This window comes from Eubalaena glacialis, chromosome 3 (assembly GCF_028564815.1).
Source record: "Eubalaena glacialis isolate mEubGla1 chromosome 3, mEubGla1.1.hap2.+ XY, whole genome shotgun sequence".
In the NCBI taxonomy this organism is placed as follows: domain Eukaryota; kingdom Metazoa; phylum Chordata; class Mammalia; order Artiodactyla; family Balaenidae; genus Eubalaena; species Eubalaena glacialis.
Genome location: NC_083718.1, coordinates 178,518,738 through 178,546,617, shown reverse-complemented (window position 1 = coordinate 178,546,617; position 27,880 = coordinate 178,518,738). Strand labels below are relative to the sequence as shown.

Genomic DNA, 27,880 nt, shown 5'->3' with positions numbered 1-27,880 from the left:
CCTTGCCACGTGAATCTCTCCATTGAGTTGCTTGAGTGTCCTTACAACATGGCGGCTGGCTTCCCCCAGAAATGTAAGAGTATGCAAGGCCGAGGCCACAGTGTGTTATGCCCTGGCCTGGAAGTCACACACCATCATTTCTACAGTGTTCTGTTGGATACACCGGCTAGCCCTAGTCAGTGAGGGAGGGGCACACACGGGCATGAATTCCAGGAGGGAGGATTATTGGGTGCCATCTCAGAGGCTGGCGCCTCAGTGCTTCCAAAGCACATAGGACAGCGTGTGGCACAGAGTAAGCACTCTGTTAATTGGAGCTCTTGCTTGGCTGCATGCACTCATGGAAGGGCAAGGTGTTCTGGAAGGACATCCAGGACTGGAAACACCAACCCAGTACTTGTGGAATCTTGTGACATGGGTAAGAAATGGATCACTCTCCTTACTTCACAAGGGAAAAAACCGAGCTCGGAACAGAAGGGACAGTGACCCCTTCTTCTGTTTCACTGCACAGGGCACTGAGCCCTTCAAGCCTGACCTGTAAATGACATGTAAATACACACCCAGGCTGCCTTGTTGAGGCCAGGACACAGTCCTCGGCCATGTCCAGGGCTCTATGGGCTCAGGGTGGGCTGATGGATTGGAATCCCAGGTCTCCCACTTAGCAGCTGAAAATAACAAGGTACTGAACACCTGAGGCTCAGTCTCCTCCTCTGTGAAATGGACACAGTGGTCCCTCTCACCATGGCGTGGCTAAGAAGATCAAAGGAGGAAGCACGCCCAAAGCACCTGGCTCAAGTCAGGCCCACAAGAGCCACCCCGATGAGCTTCCATCCCCCCACTTTACCCCCAAGCTGTGTGTGGGGAGCCTGTGCTCCCTGAGACACCCACATCCTCCCGGGTCCTCCTCAGGTCTCTTTGAGCCGGGGGACATGCAGTATGAGCTCAACAGGAACAACGTGACTGACCCTTCACTCTCCGAGATGGTGGAGATGGCCATCAAGATCCTGAGCAAGAACCCCAAAGGCTTCTTCTTGCTGGTGGAAGGTAGGGGTCCAGGGCCTGACTGCAGGGCCACTTCCCTGGGAGCTTCCAGATGGGTTCAGGGGTAGGGCGGTCCAGCTCTCAGAGAGGACTGTCCAGTTTGGGGATGAGCAGGGAGATTCCTTTAGGGAGATGGGTTGTGGAGGGAGGGGGGAAAAGGGGGCGGTGCTGAAGTTCCCAGCCCAACAAGCAGCTCTCCTCTGGGCGTGGAGATGGCACATCTGGCTTACTAGTCCAGGAAGGCTTCCTGAGAGAGGAGGCAAGTTTCTTCCTTTTGGAAATACCTCCGCAAGGCCTGGCTCTGGAGGGGTGTGCAGGCCCCTCAGCTTCACTCCTCCCAAAAGACAAATCAGCAGGCCCCAGTAGACAAATGTGCTCTTAACAGCTGCCTGGCTGGGCCCAAGGACGCCGGCCCAGGGTCCTCCTCTGTAGATGCCCATCGGTCTGCAGGAACCCTCGCAGCTGGACAGCAGACCTCTGATGTTACTGGGCCCGTGTGGGAACAAGGTCAGAGAGGAGAAGGCCCAGGGCAGGCCCTGGTATATCCTGGGGTCCCCTGGGTTGGGAGAGCCAGACCCTTCAGGAGGCAGGGGTGCTGTATGCCGACATTCCTGGGGTTTCCCAGCACTGTTGTGAGGCCCTGGAGTCATTGTCCTGATGCTGCCACCCACTGGCTCTGTGACCTCTACCTGTACATTTCCATAAAATGAGGCCAAAAATAGTCCCCCTCTCCAAGAAGGGTTATTAGCATCCATTGCGTTCAGAGACATAATGTACTTGGAACAGGGCCCAAAAGAGAATAAATCCTTGATGTTTCTATTATTATCATTATTATGATTACACAGTAGCTAAGTCAATCACAATAGGAAGTGAGAGGAAATGATAAAGTTTCTGGAATCTTCCAAGGTTCTAACAACTATTGTCTTTCATGTTCTAAATGGACACACACAACGGACGTATTTGCACACATCCTCTCACCACACATACGCACACGCTCAGGCCCCTCTGCCCTCTAGAGGCCAGCGGGCGCCAGCCCAACTCGGCGGCTTTCTTGCCAAGCCCCGGGGTTCCCACTCAAGCACGGCGGTCTCGGCCTGGCCCTGAACGGGCCTCTGATGCCGAAGAACCAGGCAGGAACCAGTGGTGGTGAGCACGGGCTCCCCTGGGAGCGGTCCTCTGTGAGCGGGGCCAAGACTGGGCCCGCCAGACCAGCTGCTCCCAGAGCCACAACAAAGGAGGGACCCACCCTGCCAGCCTGCCAGGCCACAGTGGTGAGGCCCAGGCTAGCAGGAAGGAGGGCGGTCGGGCGCCCAGGCTCAGGACCCTCAGAGTTGGGAGTGTCCACCAGGCATCGTCTTCCTGTTAGAGATGGAAGGTGTTCTCTGAAGTCACACAGCCTTAGCCGTGACCTTTAAGCCAGGCTTAACGCCAGGCCTCCTGTGCTCATCTGGGGGAGGTGGCATGAGGTGCAGGCTTCCCCAGACCTTTATGGAAGGCTGCCGTAGGCACTGCCCAGGCATGGAGGGCTTTTCCCCTTTAGGAGCGTGCTTTACCCTCAGAGGGGATGTATTCAAAGTGGAGATGGAAAAACAGGGCTTTCCAGTGAGTCACACCTGAATTCAAATCCCAGCAGATCCCACCTTGGACACATCACTTCCCACTCCCGGCCTCAGCTGCTCCATCTGTAAACGGGGCTAATCGTACCCATCTCTGCCCACGGTTGTTGTGAAGGGGAAACGAGACGTCAGCTTATGATGCCTGGCACCTAGTAGCCGTTCAGGCATGTTGGGTCCCTTCCCTGCCTCTCCGAGGTCTTCAGGGACACTGAGCAGCTGAAGAAGCTGGGAGCAGAGTGGGGTGGTGGGTCTGCTTTAAACCCTGGCTTTGCACTCTCCATGCGTGGACCTGTGGTCCAACAACTCGCCTTCTGAGGTGCTGTGAAGGTCGAATGGCTGCGTCAAATGCCTGGTGTGGTGCCTGGCCCAGGGGAGTCCCCTGGCCGTCATGGGATGGGAATTGGGGGTCAGATCTCCTTCCCTGCCCCCTCACTGGAGGCCTTTGCCTTGGTGTCCCAAGGGGGAAGGATTGACCACGGGCACCACGAGGGCAAAGCCAAGCAGGCACTGCACGAGGTGGTGGAGATGGACCGGGCAATCGGACAGGCAGGCACCATGACCTCCGTGGAAGACACGCTGACCGTTGTCACCGCCGACCACTCCCATGTCTTTACCTTTGGCGGGTACACCCCCCGTGGCAACTCTATTTTTGGTAGGTGGGCCTCCATTGGGGTGGGCACTGGGCACTTCCAGGGTCTGCCCTCTGGGAGCAGGAGTGGGGGTGGGAGACCTGGCAAGCCCAGGGCCTGGCACGTGTGAGACTCAGAATTGGGTAGGGAGGAGAAGTCACTGACAGGTGGGGGAACACAGGATGGGGGATGGAGTGAAGTGGTGCCTGGGTGGGTGTATGGGTGGCCACCTGGATGATGGATGGGTAGAAAAATGAGAGGGAGGATGGATTAATGGACAGGGGAGAGGAGAGGATGGATGGAAGGATGGAAGGACAGACCAACAGATGGGAGGATGTGGGCACAGTGAAAACTGAAGGATGGCTGGTTGGAAATAAATTGGGTTTGGAAGGTGGCTTCCTTGAAAGGGGACCCAGGGGTTGCCAAGCTGGGGGCTGGGGACTATACTCCAACATGATCCCTGGACCAGTGCCTCCCTGTGCAGGTCTGGCCCCCATGGTGAGTGACACAGACAAGAAGCCTTTCACTTCAATCCTGTACGGCAACGGGCCTGGCTACAAGGTGGTGGGTGGTGAGCGAGAGAATGTCTCCATGGTGGACTACGGTAAGACTGCAAGGCCCAGAGCTGGGAGGGGACAGGGCACCCCCTTAGGGATGAGCTTGGAAACAGTGTAGTCCTGTGGTTAAGGCTGGGGTGGGGGGGGTGTCTCAGAATAGCCAAGACTTGAGTCAGAACAACCTTGATTTGAATCCCCTCCTAAAATCTAGCAGCTCTGTGACCTTGGGCACATAACTTAACCTTCCTCAGCTTCCGTTTCCTCCATATCTACCTCCTAAGGTTGTCTGAAGGACTAGATAGATCTGACGAGCTTAGCGTGTTGCCTGGCACATGCAGGTGCTTGCTATGTTACACTGTCGTTTTTACTGGCTGTATAATATTCCAGTGTGTGAGCCTTCCCAGTCTGCTTATCCCATTCCATATTGTTAGATGTTTGTTCATGATGTCCCCAGGGGTCCCTGGGGGCCTAATGGCACAGCCAATGGTAAGAGGCTCTCCTGGGTTGACTCTTCCCTTCTAATCCAGACGGCCCGGGTGAGGTCTGGGGGTTGAGAGTGCAGGCTTCTGTGTCAGAACAGACTCAGGCCCAAATCCTGTGGCCTGGTGCGAAATGACTTCCCTGCAGTGAGCCTCAGTTTCCTCTTCTATAAAATGGGGGCATTCAAGCCAACCTGGAAGGGGCACGGGGAAGCTACTGCATAGTGCCAGGCCCCTGGTAGGCTCTCAGCAAGTGTTTCTTCTGGCCCGCAGCTCACGACAACTACCAGGCACAGTCCGCCGTGCCCCTGCGCCACGAGACCCATGGCGGGGAGGACGTAGCCATCTTCGCCAAGGGCCCCATGGCACACCTGCTGCACGGCGTCCACGAGCAGAACTACATCCCCCACGTGATGGCTTACGCAGCCTGCATCGGTGCCAACCGCGACCACTGTGCCTCCGCCAGCTTGTCAGGCAGCCCCTCCCCAGGCCCTCTGCTGTTCCTGCTGGCCCTGCTCCCCCTGGGCATCCTGTTCTGAGGGCCCAGGGCCTGGGCATCTACCAGCCCATGACAGATGGCTGGCCTCCCTCTCCCAGTGCTGCCCACTCCCCGGCAGCCCACACCTCAAGGGGCGGGAGGCAGAGGCCTCCACAGCCTCTGCAGCTGCCAGAAAGGGGACCCAGGAAACCAAAGTCTCTCTGCTGCCCACCTCGCTCCCCTCTGGAAATCTCCACCAGTTGCTGGCCTCCAGCCTCTGCCCCCACCCACTGCCCCTTTGGCCAACAGGGTCGGTTTCTCTTGGGCAGGCAGAGAGCATAGACTGCAGAACTTCTCAAAGCATCTTATTTTTCTAGCAGACATATTTCTCCAGACCCAGAGGCCTTGGAGCTTCTACAGAACATTCCGGATCTGACCCTCCCACTCCCCTCTCCTTCCCTCTGGAACCCACCAGGCCCCACCAGGCTCATGTCACTGTCCCCAAGCCCAGTCCTAACTGCAGGGGAGACCAGGTCCTCCTCCTCAGGTTGGGGGATTGCTCACTCACTCATTCCAAGGCCGCCTGGGGCTCCCAGGAAGTCAGCTCCTGGGACTGGCCGTCCAGCCCAGGGTGCCCCAGGCTGGGAAGAGCAGCCTGGCAAAGCAGACACTTCCCAGCTCTGAACACACATGCTCCTCTCTGAAGTGACTCTCCTGTTTGGAACAGCCAAAAATTTTTCTCTTTTTGATGTTGGTTAAAAGGGAACACAAAACATTTAAATAAAACTTTCCAAATATTTCTGAGGACAGGACTGAGTCTTTGTGGTCAGTGAGGAAGAGACTGAAATAAGATCATTTCTCTGGGAAGAACTGGACTCGGGGCCAAGGAGCACAGGTGGGGTTGGACGGGGAGAAGGGGGTCTCCTGCTGACCTGGGGACTTCACCGCTCATTACCTGGGCGACTTTGGACAAAGTCCTTTGTGTCTCTGCCTCTCCATTTTCTTATCTGTAAAATGGGAGACAGTCCACTCTGGGGTTGCCATGAGGATTAAAGAAGACTGCCTCTGTGCCCTGAAACCCACGGCAGGACGGCCTTCAAGGGCCCTGGGACACCCTTGCTGCATGGCGCCCACAAACAACTGCCCACCCTGGCCCATTGTAGCTGTTCCTCCATTCATTTACTCAATAAGCATTGAGTATGAGCCAGGCACTGTACTAGGTCCTAAGAATTTAGTGGTTGCCCTCACAGAGCTTCAGCCTAGATGACTGTGATTTTTCCATTCCTGATTGTCAAGCCTGGGTACCAGACTCAAGATTACACCTGATATTGGGGGTATACAGAGTTCCCCAAGTTTGCTCCTCTTTCCTCATTTAGAATCAAAGTCCCAATAATGATACTAATCCTAACAATTAATATTGATCATTTACCATCTGCCAATCTCTGTGCTTGATGCTTGTATGCATTCAGTTCATTTAATCCTCACTAGGAAGTAGGCCTCCATCATCCACATTTATAGATGATGAAGCCAAGGGTGCAGGAGGTGATGTGAGTGCCCAAGGTCCCTCAAGTTGTGGAGCTGGAATTTGATTACAAAGTTCCCATACTTAATGACACCCTTTATTTATTTATAATGCATTTCCAACCTCCTGCCAACCAGGCTTTGAGGCAGCCAGTGCTAATGACATAACAGGGGCCAGTTAAATATGAACTTGGAAAGATGAGAAATTGTATGTCAGAAGCAGACATCCTTCAAGAATGAAAATGCAGCTGAGCAGATTTCTCTTTGAGTTTCCTAGCAGTCCTGGCAAAAAGGGAAGCACAGCCGAGCTGATGCTGGGATAACAAATTAAACTACATGCCTACATTCTCGCCAGGACAGAGACCTCATCTTCGCTGTACATTACAGCATTTTCATTTGTTATTCTCATACCATCTTCATAATTTTTGTCATATCTCTGTACTATCATTTCCTAAACAGTTCTTTTTTTCTTTTTTTTAATTTATTTTGGCTGCACCGGGTCTTAGTTGGCGGCATGCAGGATCCTTAGTTGCGGCATGCGGACTTCTTAGTTGGGGCATGCAAGCTCTTAGTTGCGGCATACATGCGGGATCTAGTTTCCTGACCAGGGATCAAACCCACGTCCCCTGCACTGGGAGCACGGAGTCTTTACCCCCTGGACCACCAGGGGAGTCCCCCCTAAACACTTCTTTAAATTCACATTTAAGCAGTCTGTTTTTAAAAGTTCACCAGGGACTTCCCTGGTGGCACAGTGGTTAAGAAACTGCCTGTCAAAGCAGGAGACACAGGTTCGAGCCCTGGTCCGGGAAGATCCCACATGCCGTGGAGCAACTAAGCCCGTGCGCCACAACTACTGAGCCTGCGCTCTAGAGCCCGTGAGCCACAACTACTGAGCCTGCGAGCCACAACTACTGAAGCCCGCATGCCTAGAGCCTGTGTTCCGCAACAAGAGAAGCCACTGCAATGAGAAGCCTGTGCACCACAACAAAGAGTAGCCCCTGCTCGCCACAACTGGAGAAAGCCCATGTGCAGCAACGAAGACCCAACGCAGCCAAAAATAAATAAATAAAAATTAAAAAAAAAAAAAGTTCGCCAGTACCACCCAAAATCAATTTACATGTCTCTGGGGTATGCAAACCATACTTTGTGTCTTAGGTTGGGTTTTCCAGAGGCAGACTCTGAGACAAGGATCTGAGTACAAGTAGTTTATAAAAGGAACCCAGAAAGCACCAGGCAGAGTGGGGAAGCCAGCCGGGAAAGGGAAGGATATGTTATTAAGCAGGTTACCATTCTGGACAACTAGGGCTCAGTCCCACTGTGGGCCTCCAGGTGACTGTGTAGAAGATGTATCTCAGAGTTAACCCGCTTTGGGGCGAGGGAGCAGGGGTATTTATTCTCCAGCTCTAATCCCTCATTGGCTAAGTGCTGCTCCCAGGAAAATGAACATCCTGGCCCTTCCAACCTGCCCCTGGAAGGGCTGAGACAAAGCTCCCAAGCATGTGCTAGAACAGTAAATGCTCAAAGGATACAAACAAAGCACCATCATATCTGTTAAACTTTGGGATGGGGTTCAAAAGCATGGGCTGTGAGTCAGAGAGATAGGGGTTCCTGTCTCTGCTCCATCGCTTTCTCGTTTCTATGAACTCAGGAGAGTTCTTTAACTTCGCTGATGTTCCATTCCTGCATCTGAATGTACAGTCCCAGCACCATGCTGAACACATACTGAGCCTTTAGGATCCCATGAGAAACAAGGAGCTCTTCCTGCCGTGAGTCCAGGCTGTGGACTGATGTCTGCTTCAAGAATAATCAAGGATGCTCAGGCGCCACTGCTCCAGAGTCTTCCCCATGCCTCCCTCACCCAGGCTGGACCCCATACCTTCACGTCACTCATCACCCCTTTATTCTGACTGTTGGTGGCTCTGAGTCCTAATCCAGCCCAGGGGTCCAGGCAGAGGTCCCAGCTCCACCCATCCACCCGCAGAACTAGAGGCTAAGGGTGATAGTAAGATGCTTTCTCAGGGAGGAAGACTGAAGCTAAGCTGACAAATCCTCTTCTAGTCATCCAGATAACCCTGTCTTCTGTTAAAGAGAAATCTAGAACTTAACACAGTAAGAGTTTATTTCTATCTCAAACATCTGGTGGTGCCTCTGGTCAGGTGCCTGGGACCCAGGTTCTTTCCACTATGTGGCTCTACTGTCCTCTAAGTTCCAGATGTTCTATCTAACCAGAACGTCTATCTGACCAGCTCATCAATGAGGGGGGTGGGAGGGACCACTTTTTAACCACTTCTTCCTGGAAGTAACACATGTCCCTTCTACTCACAGTACATTGGTGAGAACTAGTCACATGATCCCATCAAATGCAAAGGAGGCTGGGAAATGTAGTCTTCAGTTGAGTGGCTGTTTCCCACCAACAACTCTAGCAGGTTCTCAACCGCGGCACTACCGGCACTTGGGGCTGGGTGCTTCTCTGTTGTGAGGACTGTCCTGTGCATTGTAGGATGGTTAGCAACATGCCCAGCCCCTCCTCACTAGATTTCTAGGGGACACAATCGCTGCCCCACACCCCACTCAACAGTGAGAACCTTTGCTCCACAGAAAGGAAGGGGTGTAGGAAGCTTGGGTTGTCTTGTCTCAGCTTCACTTATGCTCAGGGCACCTTCCAACTCACGTGCTCCCCAGATGTCACTGAGTATCTTCACAGTGTTTCAGAACATTGGGAACTTGCACAAAAGATTTGAATTTCTGGCTTTTTTTGAAAGATTGGAAGGTGTGCTGGCACTGCCCCACATTTCTGCAGGGCAGCAGTCAGCTGGAGCTGAGAGACGGCTGCCCATCTTGGGGGTACCTCTCCTGTTTGCCTCAGTCCCCAGGGTTCCCTGTACCCTTATGCAAAGCCCCTCTGGACTGGTGTTACCTGTCTGGTCGTTGTGGAAACTGAGCTTGTGGCCCCTGCCTTATTCTGGGCCACAGCCTGGGCCACGCCTGGGAGACAACTGCGAACAGGCCCAAGGTTCTGTCCTCAGGAAGTTCATGTCTCATGGCAGAGACCACCAGAGGGAATCCCAGGGTGGTGGGGAGGCAAGGAACTGTGGGGGCATGGAGGGGGCACCTAACCAGCTGGGGGCACAGGTGGGGTGGGCACAGAGACAGAAGGCAAAGAACGAACCGGGGCTTGACAAGGCAAGGAGGACTGAGGCAAGCCTGAGGCTACAGAGGGGGAATTCAGAGGAAACGTTGTGGGAAAGATGGGCAGGAGGGCCTCAAATGCCATTCCAAGAAGCTGGGGGTTGACCTTGAAGACCCTGGGGAGCCATGGAAGATTCTGGAGCTGGGGCGTGAGCATCATTTTTGAAAGATCATCTTGGCTGCCAGCTTTGAGGGCAGCTTTGAGAAGGATTAAAGGCTGGGACACCAACAAGGAGTCTGCTGCAAGAGGCCAGGCAAGGGAAGCTGGGGTCATGGAGATGGGGAGGAGGAAGCAGTCCCCAAACCTGTGCCTGAGAGTCTCAGTCCTGTTTGTGAAGAAGGAAACTGGACCAGCATGTAAGTGGATAGATTGTCAGCAAACTTACTGCTCTGAGATTGAAGGCAGGAGGGAGCAGGGGACCTACAATGCACCGCACACCCTACTAAGCACCCAAGACATGGCAGTGAAGTTGTAGGATGGTTAGTAGCATCCCCAGATGCTAGACGCATCCACATACCCCGCCACCATCCTGTGAGCTGGACAATATCATCCCCATTTTACAGATTAGAAAGTTGAGGCTTGGCAGGGCACAGGGACCTGTTCCATGGCTTGTAAGTGACAGCTGCAAGTTGAACCCAGGTCTGTCTGACCCCCAGTCCACCTCCTGCAACCCCCTCCAAGGCGCTAATCTCTCCAAGGAAAACAACCCCAGCCCCATCAGCCACAGAAGCCCTTCAATCAGGTAGTGAGATCCCCAAAGCAGCAGCGTTTATAATTAGCCCTGGTGGCTAACCCCGAGACCTCCCACCAAGATCTAGTACCAGCCGATCTGGGGGTGGGGTGGGGGATTAAGTTCTCAGAAGAGGATTTGGGCTTCCGAGTTCCTGTGTGGCTTCCTGGGGCCTCCTTGTGATGCTGCCTTGATCATGGCTCCAGGCTCTTTTCTGGCTCCTCAGCCATCTGCCCGCAACCTCAGGATGGGGGGCACGCACATGACCCACCAGCCCAGCAGGGGCAGGCGGGGCAGGGGGCCGCCACTGGCCAGTGCTGGCTCTCCCTCCTGCGCACTGGAACCGAGGCTTAGAATCGCTGAGGTGGTAGAAACACTGGCTACAGGCACAGTCGTGAACATTTCCGTGGCGCTCCCTGAGGGCCAGCACTCTTCCTAGTGCTTCACAGCGCGCTTAACTCGTTTATCCGCCCAACCGCTCTCAGAGGGCAGGGACTGTTACTGTCTCTGGTTTACAGATGAGGAAAAGGAAGCAGAGAGAAATTTGATAACTTATGTGAAGTCCCACATCTAACAGGAGGTGGAGAAGGACGCGAAGGCAGGCAGGGTGGCTGCAGAGTGCGGGACCTAATCATGCACCGGGCAGGATGAGGAGCAGAAAGGAGGCGTCGGGATTGTAACTCTGCAAAGGTTCGAGGGAGCAGGGCTGCCGGCGTCAGTCAGGAGATCCTGACCTCTTGGGCCTGTGCCCTTGTCCCGGTGGGGAGTGCCCAGCAGCCTCGGGCAGAGCCCCTGCCTCCCCCTCCCTCCCCCTTCCTCCCCCTGCCCAGGCCAGGGTGGGTGGCCCCAGGGTCTCTGAGGTCAGCCTGGGCTTGAACACTCTGGCTGAGGGCCCTGTAATCAGCCTCCTGCCCACTCAGGTGACCTGGCTGGGGAACAGTGGTAGCTAAGAGGCTGTGCCCTGAGGACAGGGGGCTGGGTCAGGATGAGAAGGCGGCTCTGGGGCAGGATATGGACAGGCTCAAGGTGTGATCATTCCCTCTTCTCCCAGAGCCCTTCCAGGGCTAAGGCCTGAGCAGCTGCTGCCTGTTCGCGGGGTATGAACAGGTGCTGTCTTGACATCCAACCTCAAGGCAAGATTCAGTGCTGGATGGGCCTTTTGCCCTGATCCCTCCACTCCTGAGGGATCTCCTGGGGACAGACCTCTTTCCATTGTCGCCCAGACAAAGCTCAGGGCTGGAGTTGGCTTCTGCAGGCCAGGGAGGAAGGTAGCCCAGAGAGGATCAGAGACCAAGTTGAAGTCACACAGTAAAACGGGCAGAGGAGCCCAGCTTCCACCTCTGGCAAAGGGTTCTCCCAGTCTCCTGACCCTGGGTCCAGCCAGCTCAGAGTCAGCCATGCCTTGGGACTGTGGGTGCCAGTGAGAGAGGAGGACTCACAGGAGCCCAGTGCCTGCCTCACGCTGGCATTTCCGCACCCCCCTCCCCGCCAACCATCTCTTTCCACCCTCTTAGGTAGGGCACTGGCACTGGCCCCATTTTACAAATAAGAAAACCAAGGTCCAGAGAGTGACTGGGGGCCCTGCTGTAGCTGGTGGGCAGGGAGCACTTGTCTGAGGAGGTGACATTTGGTTTGAGACCCAGTCGGTAAGAAGGTGGCCTTTCAAAGAGCTGGAGGAAAGATTATTCCAAGTAGAATAAAGCAAGCGCAAAGACCCTGGGGCAGGAATACTCTTAATATGTTTGAGGGACAGAAATAACCAATGTGGCTGGAGCCCAGAGAAAGGGGAGACAGTGGATGGGATGAGGGGGAGTGGTGGAAGGGAGCTGCGTTGCGTGGGGCACGATAGGCACCTGCGTCTTCTTCTGTCACATGGGAAGGTTAGACGCAGGGAGCGACACGATCCAGCTTATGGAAAGATTGCTCTGGCTGCCATGCAGGGATCAGGAACGCCAGGAGCAGATGCCGGAGGGCAGTCTGGAGGCCTTTCTGTTGCTGGGGGTGGAGGTGGTGATGGCTTGGACCAGCTAAGCGTGGTGGGAAGGGGCTTCATCCCAGACACGTTTGGGAATTAAAGCCAGCCGGGCTTGCTAACGGGCTGAATGCAGGGAGAGGAGGAAACAGCGGAAGCAGGGATGCCCCTTCAGTTTGGGGTCTGACCACCTGGGTGGAATGCCATTTATGCACATGGGGGGGCAGATTTGGGGAGAAAATAGAGAGTTGGTTTGGATCATGTTAGCTTGGAGATGCCCATTGGACTTCGGAGTGGACATGCTGGTAGGTAGTTGGGAAAGAATCTGGAGTTCAGGCGAGGAGCCCAGGCCGGAGATAGAAGGATAAGTGTCACAATGGCATTTAAAGCTATGGGGGAGGGAGAGGATGAAACATGCCCAAGATCACAGAGAGCCAGTGGCCAGGATTTGAACTGGGCTCTGTCAGACTCCAAAACCCATGGGAGCTCTTTCCACTCCATCAGGCAGTCACCTGGGAGAGGGGAACAGAGGGGGCTTTGTCAGAGGTGTGGGCGGGGGCTATAAGACTTGGGGGTGGGGGCAACAAGAAGCCCCTGAAAATGACTTTGGGAACAACTGAGATCCTTCCAGCCTGGGCTGCCCACCCCACAACCACAGCCTGCCCAGCTGGCGGAGCCCTGGTCAAGCATGGAGTCCTGACCCCTGCCCATTGTACAGATGGAGAAACTGAGGTCCAGAGGAGGGCAGGGCTGGACGCTAGGTCTTCTGCCTGCCAACCCTGGCTTCTCCACCAGCCTCTAAGGAGGGCTCCTGTCTGAACCAACTCAATGGTTGAGTTGCAGCCACCCAACAATGACAATCCTGAAGGGGGTGGATGTTTCTCTTGAGGTCCTCAGAGAGAACTGGGCCCTGGGGCCTTCCCTCCTGGGCTCCCCCCCAGGGCAATGTTTGCCCCAGTTTAGCCATCCCCGGCCTCAGGACCCTTCCAGGTCTCTGGCAGGGCAGCCTCGTGTCTGGCACCAGTTGTGGCTCCTGCCCTGTGGCCAGGATCGAGGCCCTCCCCGGCCCCTGCCCAGACCACCCAGCGCCAGGGCCTGGTGGAGCCCAGTGGGGCCGGCGGGCAGTGTTCCCAGGCCGGCCAGTCGTGGTCTGGCTCCGCCCAAGGGGCTGTGGCCTGGGAACCACTAGCTGTCTCCTTGGGGAAGCGGCTGGGACCTCCAGAACAAACAGGGAAACCACAGGCCTGCGCCCCGCCTGAGGAGGGGGGCTGCCTCTGGCCTCGTCAGCAAACGCCAGTGCGGAAGAAACATCAGCTGGGGGTCTCGGAGCCCCTGGGTGGGGTGGGGCGTGTCTCCTCTGCCTCAGGCCGGGAACAAAGCCTCGGAATCAGACAGATCTAGGCTTATATCCAGACTCTGCCACATCCTAGCTGAGTGGCCTTGGACAAGTGACTTCACTGCCCTGTGCCTCAGTTTCCCCTTCTGCAAAAACAGCCCCAGTAGCCCCTGCCTCCCAGAGCTGTAGTCACATGACCTGGAGTCCACTGCATGGAAAGCACCCGGCTCAGAGCCTCGTGCACAGTAGGTCCTGGAAGGACATTAGTCCCTGACCCATCGCTGGCTCAGTGGGAGCCAGACCAATCCTGGGGGATTCCTGGGCCTGGCAGGGCAGGCTGGGACAACCTCGCTGATTCAGAGCAGTGGGCGGGGGGGGGGGAAATGGGGGAGCAGCTGACTCCACTAAAAGCCGCAATTAGAGCTCAATTTACAGAGACGCTGTTAGTTCTTCCCAGGGCAGATGTGATTATAGGCTCCGAGCTAACCCGTTACTAACAGGATGACACACAGAGGGCCCCGTCCAGGCGGTGGCAGGACGTCCAGCCCCGCCCCCTCGCTGTACAACTGGGGAAACCAGGCCCGAGCAGGAGGGACCAGCTCCAGCTCACGCTGCAGGCTGGGGGGCCAGGCCCAAGCCCTGCCACCGGATGGCCGCGCCAAGCTCTGTCCCCACCTCTAACTTTTCTCTGAAGGATTTCTTGCTGATCTAGAAGCCAGAGGCACCTTGAAGGAGCTGACATGCCTTGAAAAAGAGGGATGGGGGCCAAGATGGCTGAAGCACCGAGAGGAAGCGGGCCTATCGGGATGGCTCAGTGTGACACTGGCCATGGGGCCTGGGCCTTGGGGCCAGCCACTCCCTGACCAACCCACAGGGGCCTCAAAATGATACCGATAATATGGGGCTTCCCTGGTGGCGCAGTGGTTAAGAATCCGCCTGCCAATGCAGGGGACACGGGTTCGAGCCCTGGTCCGGGAAGATCTCACATACCGCGGAGCAACTAAGCCCGTGCGCCACAACTACTGAGCCTGCAGTCTAGAGCCCAAGAGCCACAACTACTGAGCCTGCACTCTAGAGCCCAAGAGCCACAACTACTGAGCCCGCGAGCCACAACTACTGAAGCCTGCGTGCCTAGAGCCCGTGCTCCGCAACAAAGAGAAGCCACCGCAATGAGAAGCCCGCGCACCGCAAAGAAGAGTAGCCCCCACTCGCCGCAACTAGAGGAAGCCCGCGCGCAGCAACGAAGACCCAACGCAGCCAAAAATAAATAAAATAAATAAAACTTTAAAAAATGAGACTGATAATAATAATAACAACAATAATCATGGTGGCTCCCCCTCTGAAGCTCTCTCACCGAGGGCTGGCATCATCTCGTACCCTTCACAGTAGCCCAGGAGGGAGCTGCTAGCGTTATCCCCATTGTAGGGATGGGGAAACTGAGGTTCAAAGTGGTCAGTGACTTGCCCAAGGTCACACGGGGAGCCAGTGGCAGGGCCAGCACTGGAACAGGTATGTTCCTACTGAGACCAGAAGAGATGCTGCAGTCCTTTATCACCTGGCCTGGAGCCGGGTCATCCCAGCGAATGGCGGCAGTGAGGGAGGGATCAGCAAGTGAATAAATGAATGAATGTATGAATGAATGAACAAAAAGGCTGTTTAAGGGACTCTGTCCTGGGGGAGGTGTGGGAGAACCACAGGCCTCTCCCTAGTTGGCCCCTTCAGGAAGACCCCTGAGATCAATGCACTTCAGGAAAAGATCCAAATCTTACCTCCCCAGAAACAAGTGTCCTCAAGTTTCTGGGTCCCAGGAATCTCCCAACTGTCCAAATGTCCCCCTAAGGAGCACTGATCAGCACCTCTTTGGCCTGCTCCCCTACCTTAGTCCCAAAAAGCCCCCAATGCCAGAAGCCAGCGGCCACCCTGACCTAGTTCCCAGCCCCGACCTGCATGCTTGCCCAGGCTGGACTCCGAGTTGGGATTGGGGTCTGGGGTGAGGGTGGGGTAGGAGGAAAGCTGGCATCATCTCTCTATGCCCTCTGCCCTGCTCCTCCCCCTCCACAGCTCACTTTGGGGAGCCGCTGGGGTGAGGGCAGTCCACACGCCCGTTGGATCCAAGGAGCTTGGGAGGGGCAGGTAGGGTGCTGGAGCCCCTGCTGGCCAGGCACCACCCCACTGCTGTGGGCATGGGTTGGGAGAATTCTTCATTCATTCAACAAATATTTATGAAGCCCTTACTGTGTGCCAGGCCCTGGATGAGGCACCGGGGCTCAGGAGAGACCCTCCATTCTGATGTCTATGGTTCCCCTGAGGAGGTAACTGGTGTCTGTGTATCACGTGCACCGCACCCCGCCAGCCAAGCTCCTGAGGACTGGCCCCACCCCAGAAAACTGAAAGCTCCCTGTGGGCAGGAGCTGTTCCTCCCACATCAGACAGGGATTTCCCACAGGCATGGCTGTGACATCCCCGCCAGGCGGGGGCTCCCTCGGTCTATAGAACCTGCTGCTCCTAAGAGCACGTTTCTCCTCTCATTCTTAGAGCCTCCCCGATAGGGCTGCCAGATAAAACATAGGATGTCCAGTCAAACTTGAATTTCAGATAAACAAGGGATGATTTTTAGTTTAAGTATGTCCCAAACATTGCATGAGGTATACTTAAACTAAAAATCATCCCTTGTTTATCTGAAATTCAAGTTTAACTGGGCTCTGTGTGTTTCTACTTGCTAAATCTGGCCACCCTACCCCTGGAGCTCAATTCTTCTGCTTGCACCTGGCCTGGATGGATGGCCCAGATCATGACACATCCCCTGCCTGCCCACTTACAGCTCCTGTCGGTCCCCAGGACTACTGTCCTCCCCCACCAGGACCCACCTGCAGCCCCAGCTCCCAGGTGGACACTTACCCCTTACCTGGCATGCACAGTCCAGCCTACAGACTGTCAGAAGGCTGCGGGGGCCTCCTGCATGGTGGACCCAGAGAGAGGGGGATAGAGTCACAGCTGCAGAGAGGGACCTCGAGTGTCAGAGACAGAGAGAGGCAGAGACACAGAGAAAAAGGGACATAAACAGTAAGCAGATGGAGACTGTGGGAGATAGCCAAGACAGAGACAGACAGAGAGCTTAAGGCTCCCTGCCCAGAACTGCTTCAGGGAGACCAGTACAGAGGGTGGAGCATCCTGAGAGCCCACCAGGGTTCATTCTGAGTGGATCAGGGCAGAGGCTGGGCCCCTGAGCCCCTGTAGTGGGCCAGAGCTCTGGGCCCTGGATGGGCAGGCCTTGGGAGGCAGCTTGGGGTCTCCGGCACTGGCAGTCAGGGGTGGGAGTCCTCCCAGCCCCTCTGCTCTCCCCTCACCCTGCCTCCCAGGGGCAAACACAGGGACATTCATGGTTTCCCAGAAGGGCCTATGGGGCAGCCACAGTGGCTTTTAAAATTAGCCTTGCTAACCAGATCTGGTTATTTCAGGAGGCTCCGTCCCTGACTGTCCCCTTGGCAGGGCGGGTACAGGGAAGGAGGGAGGGACCTCCACATTCCAGGGTCCCTGGTTAAGTACCCCCTGTGGCCTGAGCAGCAGAGAATGTCCAGGTCCCAGTCCCCTGGCACTGGGCGGGCCTGGGCCTGTGGCCGGCTCTTTGGCAATGTTGCCCTAGAGTTAGCCATGGATGTCCAGGGATGCCCCAGCTGCTGGGGGACGGGGAGGACCCCTCCTATTGGGCATGGGGTCTATGCCACATCCCTTAGAGGCCATGACAGCTTCTTGGCCTGACAGCAACAGGTAGGGCTTTGCCTCCATTTTATGGGTGAGGAAACTGAGACCTGGAGAGACAGGTCCCAGCTCTGAGGCAGGGGAGACGCGGCTGTCGGGTCAGCCAGGCACCCAAGTCCCTCCATGGAGGCCTCTTGCCTCCTGCGTCCAGAGAAACTTTTGGCTGCCGTTTCCACCACCAGAGTTATTTCTAAGCAGAGTCCTGTGCTTTCCGGAGCCCGGCGCCCCCCGCCCAAGCCCTAATTTCAGCCTCGGGTCAGTGTCCTGGCTCGCCCTCCCCACCTCAGAACCCAGGACCAGCACAGAGCTGGCGCGGGCACAAGAGAAACAGCACTGGACACTTTGATCCCAGAGGCCAGATTCGTCCTCGGCCTCCCCCAGCCCCACCTTGGAGCCTGGAGGGGTGGGGCGGGGACCCGGGCTGAAACCCAGCCCGGAGGCCGGCCCTTCCCGCTGATGGGGGCTCTGCCACAAGCCGGGCAGGCCGAGGGGCAAAGGCAGGTTCTGCTCATCAGCCTGGCCCCCTGCTTCCGCTCCAGCTCAGCTGCGGGCCAGAGCTGTGGGGTGGGGCACATCATAAAGGGATACAAGCAGGGGTGCCCCACTTCTTTTATACGAGGATCGTGAACCCCAGTGAAGTCCAGGAAGCTGAGGCTCAGGGAAGCAACTGATAACTGTACATTCCCAACGCCTTGTATCCAGACACCTGTGCCGGGCTCCGCATCAGCCGCTCCATATCCCATTCAGAGAGCGACTCCACAGCCTCTGATGCGGGTTACGGAGATGGTCCTCGTTAATGGCCAACTGCATGTCCCCACACACAACACACACTATTTTTTGAGCCCACTGTGTGCTAGGGCAGCACCAAGAACTTTCTGAGGTATCACCTCATTGAATCCTCACATCAGGGTACCAAGGGCAGGGCTATTAGCATTCCCATCATACAGATGAAGACCCTGAGGCCCAGAGAGCCAAAGTCATGTGCCCAAAGTCACAGAGCTAGGAGGTGAACAGGCTCAGAGCTAAGCTCTTGATCTTGGTGCTGAAATGGGGCTACTGGCCCTTGGTGGTGGGATGGGAGGAGACAGGGTAAGAGACTGAGGCAGAGAGTGGGGAAGAGCCAGGGCCTGGGAGGGGTTAGAGAACAGGGGTGAGGCAGAGGAGGGGAGGGGGGTTACCAGGGGACCCACTGAGCCCAGGGTTGCCCAGGGCCAAACCCAGGTGGGCGGGGTTGGGGAGTGGATGTGAGTCACCACCCCTGGGTGGCCCCAGACATCTGAGGGTCACAGCAGGGCCCTGTCGGGAAAGGCCCTGGGGTGCACCCAGCATCGTCCTGGGGAGCGCATGGGAGCTGTGGTGGGGAGGGGGCGAGGCCAAGGCATGGTTAGTCCCACAGGAACTCAATTCTGTGCCCACCCTCCCATACCCCAAATCCCCCAACCTGCTCTTCCTCCTGTGCTCCTACCTCAGAGGAGACCCTCCCATTCACCCAATACTCAGGCCAGAACACCCCACCGCCCCGCCCCAAGGCTCCTCAGGTCCTCCCTCAGCCCCACATCACATCAGGCCCTTCGTCCAGATGCTCAAGTCTCCCAGCATCTTCCAGACCTGCCCACTGTCCCGGTTACCCTCTGCACCCAGCAATGGCCTCCTTGGTCCTCCCTTCCTTGGGCTGACATTGCCCAGCCAGTCCCCACCAGCAGCCCCCACTTCTCTTTCTACTGCTATTTCGCATCCTCCGTGGCTCCCCACTGCCCTCAGCATAAAGCCTTAGCCCCTTGGTCTGGCACCCAAGGCCATGTGACCTCTGGCCTCATCTCTGCCCCATCTCCCTGCCCCTCCATCATCACCTTCCCATCATTCAGAACTGCTGGCTCCCTTCCCGACTGCAAGCAGCACTCTCACCTCCTACCTTTGCACCTGCAGCTCGCTCCCCCAGGGACACTATCCTAAGCCTTTCCAGGATGCTCAGGCACCACTGTTCCAGAGTCTTCCCCATTCTTCCCTTAGCCAGGCTGGACCCCATGCTCGTCCCCGCCCCCCACCCCCGCCAGGGCATTCGTCACCCTTTATTGTAACCGCTCTGCACTGTGAGCTCCTTCCAGCAGCTGGACAGATTCATCGCCATCTCCCCACCCCCATCATTCCGGGTAAGCAATCCCTTGGCGCCCCCAGGTGGCCACATAGGGGAAACCCTTGAGCTTCACTGGGCATAGGAAAGGAGAGGAAAGCGGATCCTTGAGAACCCACGGGGTGCCAGACGCTGTGCTAGGTGTCCCATATGCTCCAGCTCAGTGAATCCTCATGACGAACCCTTGGGAGAGGTACTATCGCTTCCGTTTTACAGAAGTGGAAACTGAGGCTCAGAGAAGCTTGTAAGTTTCTCAGTGCCACTCAGAGAGTTAAGAGATGGTGGCAGGACTCCAATCTAGGTCTGCCTGATTGGACCTTCAAAGCCACGTTCTCCCCCCTGTGGAGAGGGGAGCAAGGTGGAAGAAAGGGCAGGGCCACGGGGGGGAAGCCACAGCTGGTGGTCATGGAGCCTGCGGCTTGGCCCTGGAGGTGCTCGCAGACCCAGCTGCTCTGATTCGGGGGTGAATAGGCTCTCCCCCGCCACCATGGTGCCACTGAGATCTGTCGGGTTGATCCAGGTGGGGGGTGGGGTCACACGAAGCCACATCCAACTCGGGGTACAATAGCGATAAATAGAATTTATTTTGTACAACTGTTACTGACATACACACGGCCACGGGGGGCTTCCAAAATGGGTGTTGGGGCCGGAAGGCTGGCCTTTGGCGTGGCGCCTAAAAAGTGTGGACAGACACACACAAGGATGTGGGCTGTGCCTGGCTGCCCCCTCCATGGTGGGTGAGGGTGGCGCAAAGGTGCGGCCCATAACTCTAGGCCAGCTGAGACCCCTCGGCCCGGCGTGCCCAGGAGCATGGGAAGGCAAGGGTTAAGCTGGGTGCTGGCTGAGGAGCCAGGTAGCTCCCACTTCCCCCACAAGCGGGTCACTCGTCTGTCGTGGAGGCAGTGGACAGGGCATCGGCAGATCTGTGGTAGAGACTGAGGGTCCAGGAGGGGCAATGGGCACAGCCAGCTCCCTGCCCCTCGGCCCACCGGGGGCCCCAGGAACCCCAAGAAGCAGGGTAGGGTGATGGGAGGTCCCTGGGACGACAATCCTCCATTCTGGGGCAGGTGCATGGACTCACAGCCTTCAGTGACCTCTGAAATAATCTTGTCCATTTATAGCAGAGGCGCCCAGAGAGGGAGAGTGATTTGCCCATAGTCACAGAGCAGAACCCAAATCAAAAGCTAGGACTTAGGACTCCCAGCCCAGTGCTCATTCTACCACACGTCACACCCCACGGCCTCCATAGTAGGCTCTGTATGCACTGAGATGTCTCAATCCCCCCTTCCAGCTCACTCCCCCTGAGTCCAGAGGAGCACCCAGGGGTGACAGATGAGCCAGGCCTGGAGTCCTGTTTCAAGTGACCACTCCCTGCCCCAGCCGGCCCCCCAGCCCAGGGGGTGGGGATGGTGCCAGCAGCTTCCCCACTCCCAGGTCTGGATGGCTCCGCCCTGCAGAGACAGCCCAGACAGTGGGCCAGGAGGAGGGTTGGGGAGGCCGGGGGCAGCCCACAGGCTGGTGCTGGCCTCGGGGGCAGAGGTCCCGTCTGCCTGGATTTGACACAGCGTCTTCACCTTGTGCTTCTGCGGCCTCATCTGCAGGGTAAAGGGAGACGGAGGCACCATGAAGCAGGGGGACAGATGCGGAAGGGGCCCACCCTTGGAGTTCCAGGCTCTGGGTCTTTCCATCCCACTGGGAACCCCCTAGACCCCTCCCTCCCAACAATTCCCAAGTCCCTTTCAGGCTCCCATCAAATCCTCCCAGAAACTCATGGGCAGAGGTGAGGCAGCATTTATCAGACCCATTGTACAGCTAAGGAAACTGAGGCCCACGGTCACCTAGCAACTGAGTGGCAGAGGACTCAAACCTAGATACATAGCTCTCACCCAAGAGAGGTGACAGAGGAAGAGAGGGAAGTCGGCCCACCCCCGCCCTCTCCCCACCAAACAGAAGCTGAGGGCTGGTACTGACCTGCTCAGTGTCACCTTCAGAGGGGCATCCTGGCTAACAGCCCTGCACAGACAGAGAATGGCGGCAATGCAGGTGACAGGACAGATGACATGGGAGACACATGCAAGCAGAAGTCACTGGCTGTGCCCAGGCTGGACGAGCCCAACCCCTCCAGGATTAAGGGGGCCCCTTGGTCCAGCCCCCATCCCTGGGGACCCCTGGTCGCTTTGATGCCTCTCCCCAACAGCCAATCCCCCTCCCAGGTAGGGCTCCCCACAGGGCCAGGCTCCAGGCCACCTGTCCCCACCGTGGCCAGGGCCCTGGTGGCTGTGCGTACCAGCTGGGGCATGTGCTGTTCAGATGCTTCCAGCTGGATCTTGATCTCGGGACATGCAGGGTCCCCCGACTTGCCGGCGTCTGGGTGGGGTGACCGAGAGGGGCCTGGGGAGGGAGGCAGGAGGGAGCCACCTCACTGGCCGCGGGGAGGCACCAGGGAGACGGGGGCATGGATGGGCGGTCGGCACCAATGCTCCCCAACTCCACCGAGCCCCTCCCTCTGGGACTCCCACCCTTAACTCCCTTCTTTAACCCCCTCCCCCATCATCCTCCAAGGCCTTTCTGGAAACCACCAGCCCTCCAAGCCACCAACCACCTTAGGCTGGATAATGACCAGCCCACTGTCCCCATGTCAGGGGCAGTCCCATCACACACCCACCACCTGGGGCCTGAGAACTGCTTTTGACCCTCTGTGCCCAGCTCTGTCCCCGGCCCACCACAAGACTGGCCCTGCTTGTGGCGGGGGAAGCTGGCCCTGGCCAGTACCTGGGGAGCTGCCCCCACTTGTGGTGCTGACACTGTCCTCCAGCCACGTGCTATAGATGAAGGAGTCCCGCTTGTGGGGCGTCCCCGAGGACGAGACACTCTCCTGGGGATGGGGGAGGAGAGAAAGAGGGAGGTTAGCCCTTGGCCATGGCACTGGCTTGGCTCCCCTCTCCCCTCCTCACCACCCCCTCGCTGCTGCAATCCACAACCCCCTAGCCTTGCCCCTCTGCAAAGAGGATGAGGGCCCAGCAATGTCTGCCCCAGGGGGGACCAAAGGAGGACAGAGTGGGAACAGACACAGACCCAGGCGCGCGCGTGCACACGCACACGTGCGCTCCCATTCATTCATTCAGCAAACATTTATTGATGTTCTCGTGGGCCAAGCCACCGAGAGAAATCAGGAAAGGTCCCAGCCCTCCGAGAGCTTGAAGTTGAGAGGAGAGACAGGCTGTGAAGAGACTAGTACAATTCCAGACTAGTACAAGCCCCACAGGGCAGGGCCTTGGTCTGCACTGTCCCCTCTGCCCATGCAGCACCTGGCACGGGGCGTGGCAAGGAACAGCGCTCGCCGAAGGACTGTTGAGTGAAGCATGACAGACAGGTTCCAAGGACAGAGCCCAGGGTCTATGAGAGTGTAAAGGGGGCTCCTAACCTACCCTGGGACCAGGAAGGCAGGCCTTCAGGAGAAGGTGATATGAGGCTGAGTTGAGAAGGATGAATATGAGTCAGTCAGACAAAGTGGGAAGGAGGAAGCAGGTAGTGCTCCAGACAGAGGAAATGGCATGTGCAAAGGCCCAGAAGTAGAGTAAGCCTGGTTGGTTTGGGGGACTGCAAAGGAGGGCAGAATGGCTGAAGTGGTAAGAGACGAGGCTGGGGAGGGAGGGGCTAGATCTTCAATGGCCTCAGAGATTGGGCTGTGGGGGGTACTGGGGAGCCATGGAAGGCTTTAGAGTAAGGGAAGGTCAGTCTGCATTACTCCTTTGGGCTGAGTCCCTTGATCACAACTCAACCACGCCCAGCCTCATGCTTCCACCCAGAGCATCTCCAGGGACCAAAGAGCACCCCCTTCAGGCCGTTGTGGGGCACCTCCCCTCCCTGGGCCTCTCACCAGGCCTGTATCGTCCCCGTCCACACCCTCTGCTTCCTCCACGACGCTGGCGAAGCTGCTGGCACTGGACGAGGAGCGGGAGAAGTCCTTCAGCACTTCTGCTCTCTGAGCTGCTGTCTCCGCTCTGCCACAGATAGCGTCCTATCAGCCAGCATCCACACTGGGCACCTCCTGGGCCAAGACCCCATGCCCCTGCCCTCCCGGCCCAGGGCGGCCCAGCCTGCAGCCAGCCAAGTGCCTTTTTGGCCCCTTATAGCTCCCTGGGCCTCTGAGCCTCCCTGATGCCACTGTCCTTCCTAACACGCGGATCCTATCATGCCCCTCCCCTACTCAATACCCTCTTCTCCTGGATCCCCACTGCCCCAGATAAAGTCCAATTTCCTTGGCTGGATGTTCAATCATAACTATTAACAACAATACTGCCATCTAGTGCAGGTTTGCTCTGTGCCAGGCACTGTTCTAAGTGCTTTTACCCTAGTTATCTCATCGCTATCATTATTAGACCCATCTTACAGAGCAGCAGACACCGAGGCACAGAGAGGATGGGCACACAGCCCGAGGTCACGCAGCCATAGGTGGGAGAACCGGTAGGACCCAGGCCTTCCAACTCCACAGTCTACTCTCTTTTAACTCTCTCACAATTTTGTCCCATGCTCAGGGCCTTTGTGTCTCCTGCCTGGAGTCTCACTCCTTCCCTCAAATCCCAAAAAGTAAATTCACCTTTCAAAAACCAGCCAGGGGTTGCTTACTCAAGGAGGCCCTCCCTGATTCTTCCTTGCTGTGGGAATGACCCTCTCTGCTCAGCTTTGTCTCTCCCTGTCCCTGTCGCCCTTTCCTGCTTCTCTGTTCACCTGCCTGACTCTTCAGCCCAGGCCGGGTCCTCTCAACAGCCCCCTCACCCCCGGCAGCCAACACAGAAGGGGCTCAGCCAACAAGCACTGAACGGAGGGACAGCCTCCTGGCTGGCCTCCCTGCTTCTGCTCCTGCCCCCACCCTCAGAGCCTTCACATGGTGACCACAATCAGCTTGTTAAAGCACCACTACCCCTCTTAACTAAAATCTTCCAAAGCCTCCTTGCCAGTCTCAAAGTTCTCACATGGCCTTCAAAGCCGTGACCTAGCCCCCACCCGCCTCTCCAACCTCATCCCCTCCACTACCGGTGTCCGCCTGGGCCCAGCCTCACTCATTCAGCTCCAACTGCACCAAGCATGCCTCAGGGCCTTTGCACTTGCCGTGTTTCTTACCTGAAACCCTCTTCCCTCTGCCATGCCACTGTAAGTCAGACCTAACAGGGCTGACTCCTCACTCAGCTCCCAATTCAAACCCCACCCCTTGGTAGATGTCTTCCCTGAGCACCCACCTAACGCCCCACCCCCACCCATTCTTCATCATATCCTCTGCTTTATTTTTCTATCATCACTATCTGGAAGTAGCTTATTAGGTTATGTTACGCTGGACTGTCAGCTCCACGAGGCAGGGGCCGTGTATGTCCAGCTCACTGCTGTCTTGCAGAGCTTGGCATGCACAAAGCGCTCAGTGGGTGTGTGTCAAAGGAGGACCTAGGAGAGTAATCAGGTCCCCTGCCGCCGTGGTATGGCTGTGTCAACACTCCCGGCAGGCCTGGGCCCATACAGGGGGTAGAATGAATGGGCCCACCACACCCAAGCCCCCCGGCTCAGCATGCCCCGAGCCCCAACCTGTTTTTGGTCGTGGGCATCTCTGGGGAGCTCTGAGTGGATGAGTTCTCCGACTTGGGCTCCTGTGAGACGTGCCCGCTGTCTGGGGTCTTCTGGCCAGCCGGGGGGCTCTCCCTGCGGGGCACATGGGGGCAGTGGGGGGATTCAGCACCAGGCCTGGCATCAAGGGTAGAAGGAGGCCCAGGTGGTGAGAGGAGGTCATGGGTGCCTCCTGCCTCGTACCCACACCCTACATCCTCAGGGGCCAGCCCCAGAGCAGTCCCTGCAGCTCCTGGGCTGGCCTGGCCAAGGAGGGGGCAGGTGCTGTGAGAGCACCTACTTAAGACCCTGTTATGGATAAGGAAACTGGAGTCCAGAGATGGGAAGGAACCTGCTCAGGGACGCGCAGCTAGGACATGGCGAAGCCAAGACTCGAACCCTGGATTCATGGGGTTCTGGGCTCTCTTGCTTTTGAGGACAGTGCCAGCTCCACTCCTGAGGCCTCAGTGCACCTGCTCCCTGCTTCACATGCACTGCACACATCCCCGCAGCAGCACCATGCCGTTGGTTGTGCTCTTATCCCCATTTTTCAGATTGGGACAGTGAGGCTCAGAGAGGTACAGTGACTTTCCCAAGGTCACACAGCCCCAGTGTGGTGGAGACAGGACTCACACCCAGGAACTATCCTCTGCTTCCCGGAGACTCCCTGCTGGTAAGACGGTGTGCTGTCCACACCCCGCCCACACAGATGCACTTACAGACCTCCATGGACCAGGCCTCAAATCCTGGCTCTGCCCCTCACCAGCTGTGTGACCTGGGCAGGCCCCTGACCCCTTGACCTATGGCTCCTTGATGTGCAAGGTGTGACCCCCCCTGGGAGCCGGCAGAGCTGGGACTGGATGATAGCGCTTCATGTCAGGTGACGAGCTGGCCCTGGTGCCTGACGCAGAGCAGGGATTTGACCGTGTAGTCACCGGTGGGGACAGAGGGGGAGAAGCGTGGGAGCTCCCTCTTGCCTGCTGTGCTTTGCCACTGAATGGGGGTCGGGGGGAGCCAGAGGAGACGCAGGACGCCATCCCACCCCCTCTGCTGCACCCACCTTTTCTCCTGCACCTCCTGTATGTTCTCAATGCCGATGGCACTGCTGCGGCGTGAGCCGAACGGGCCCGACTTCTTCCTGGTGGGGCTCTTTCCAGGGACAATCAGTGACTGCGGGGAGAGGTCCCAACTCAGTACCCACCTGCTCCAGGAGCCCCCGTGCCCCCCACATGCCACCCTGGGGCCCTGCTGCCCAGGCCCTGAAGCAGAGACAATGAGCAAGAAAAATGAGAGAACTGTCCATCTCCAGAGAGAGCCGTCCTAATTTACAGGTAAGGAAACAGGCCCAGAGAGGGCAAAGGCCCCCATGAGGTCACACAGCAGGTCTGGACCCAGCATCTTAGTCCAGGAGAAGAGCAGAAGCCTGAGGGAGCTGGACAGCCACTCTGGGCTGGGATTGGAGGAGGCCAAGTCCTCGGAATGACTGCTGCCTCTTTGCCCCCAGGACTTCATGGGACCTGCAGCCTACGGGCAGTGGGGAGAGAGTGGGTGAGGCAACCCAAGCCCCTGCCCCCTGCTACACCTCGGAATCTCCAAACTGGCTGGGGGAGGTTCTGGCCCAGCAGCTGAAAGATGCCCTCCGGCCCAGTTTACTCATACACTATGGTGGGATGCCCTAGGCACCAGAAGCATGTCCCCCATTTCTCTGGGGAGGCGGGAAGGTGGGCCCCATGGAGGCACAGATGGGCAGAAACCCCCAGGCCAGTTCATGGTCGGGACAGGGAGTTAGGGCAGAGGAGGGCGATGGCGCTCCATGCAGAACCGGCGATATTGGGGGACGTGCAGCTGGACAGAGGGTCTTTAGGTACCAGATCCTAAAGGCAGGGACTGGGCCAGAGTCCCAGGGGCCAGGGCAGGGCCAGAGCCCCTGGTGGGCGGGGGGGGGGGGGCAGTGGCACTGGCACAGGTGCCAGGCCCCAAAGCAGGTGCTGAGTGCCATCAGAGCTGCTGGCACTCCATCCTGCCAGCCCTCGGGCCTGTCCCGGGGGGAGGGGGGCAACGTCCCCAATATGGCCTCCGTCCTGAGAGCGAGCAGAGAACAGCGCGTGCAGGCAGCCTCCAGAGCCGGCGGCCCCGCGGACGACAACCTCTTCCACGGTTCCTATGCCTATGGCACTGCCCCGGCGTCCGAATCTACTCGCACTTTTCCCAGGAATAAGCAATGACTGGCAAGCAGCAGAGGGTGGGAGCAGAGAGAGAGAGAGAGAGAGACAGACATAGAGAGAGTCAGAGAGACAGAGATGGCGGGAGGGGGAGGCACAGAGAAATAAGACAGGGAAAGGAGGGAAAGACAGACAGACACAGACAGGGACAAAGAAGAGAGTGGGGCAGGGGATTGAGAGAGACAAGGCCGGGGAAGGGAAGGAGAGAAGAGGTGGGAGGAGACACAGAGAGAACAGAGGAGAGAGATTGACAAATAGTCACATGAGAAGGGGTGCAGAGTGAAACACGGAGAGACAGACACAGAGATGGACCCGGGGAGCAAGACGGACAGAGACGGAGAGGGAGGGGCAGGCGCAAAGGGAAAATCAAGGGTGAAAACAGTTCGAGAAAGAGGAGGAGAGGGAGTAAAAAGACAGGTGCAAGAGGACAGAATACACAAGTGCAAGAAGGTGGAGGGAGGCAGGGGGTGGAGGAGGGGAAGAGAAAAAGGGAAGGGAAAACAAGGAAAGAGGAGAGAGTGGAAGGAAAAGGAAGCAACATGAAGAGAGGGGACAGTTGTGCAAAAACAAAAACAGAAATGGGTCTGGTTACTGCCACGGTGGGTGCTGCTGGTCTGGCCCTGTCCC

At 57.2% G+C, this 27,880-nt stretch overlaps 2 protein-coding genes across 10 annotated transcripts in view; one reads left to right on the top strand and one right to left on the bottom strand.

Moving 5' to 3' along the window:
* Window positions 1-5,592, top strand: part of ALPL (alkaline phosphatase, biomineralization associated) — a 59,734-nt gene extending 54,142 nt beyond the window's left edge. The window contains exons 9-12 of the mRNA XM_061184789.1: window positions 907-1,041; window positions 3,115-3,306; window positions 3,768-3,887; window positions 4,593-5,592. Coding sequence (XP_061040772.1) covers window positions 907-1,041; window positions 3,115-3,306; window positions 3,768-3,887; window positions 4,593-4,858 — 713 coding nt within the window. The 3' untranslated portion in view covers window positions 4,859-5,592. The remainder of the gene's footprint in view (window positions 1-906; window positions 1,042-3,114; window positions 3,307-3,767; window positions 3,888-4,592) is intronic.
* Window positions 5,593-20,009: 14,417 nt separating this feature from the next.
* The window catches only part of RAP1GAP (RAP1 GTPase activating protein), a 51,481-nt gene continuing 43,610 nt past the window's right edge, over window positions 20,010-27,880 (bottom strand). For 3 of the 9 annotated variants that reach the window (XR_009700406.1, XR_009700407.1, XR_009700409.1), the window contains 7 exons: window positions 26,092-26,201; window positions 25,014-25,127; window positions 23,317-23,440; window positions 22,209-22,311; window positions 21,724-21,858; window positions 21,408-21,449; window positions 20,985-21,031 (listed from right to left, as the gene is read on the bottom strand). Coding sequence is in view for 5 of the 9 variants with exons in the window: in XM_061184788.1 (XP_061040771.1) it covers window positions 20,729-21,031; window positions 21,724-21,803; window positions 22,209-22,311; window positions 23,317-23,440; window positions 25,014-25,127; window positions 26,092-26,201; window positions 27,002-27,256 (1,089 nt within the window). In the remaining 4 variants the exon portion in view is untranslated. Of the gene's footprint in view, window positions 21,032-21,407; window positions 21,450-21,723; window positions 21,859-22,208; window positions 22,312-23,316; window positions 23,441-25,013; window positions 25,128-26,091; window positions 26,202-27,001; window positions 27,257-27,880 lie in introns of all 9 variants that reach the window. The other 6 variants (XM_061184788.1, XM_061184785.1, XM_061184784.1 and 3 more) reach the window with 6 other exon arrangements.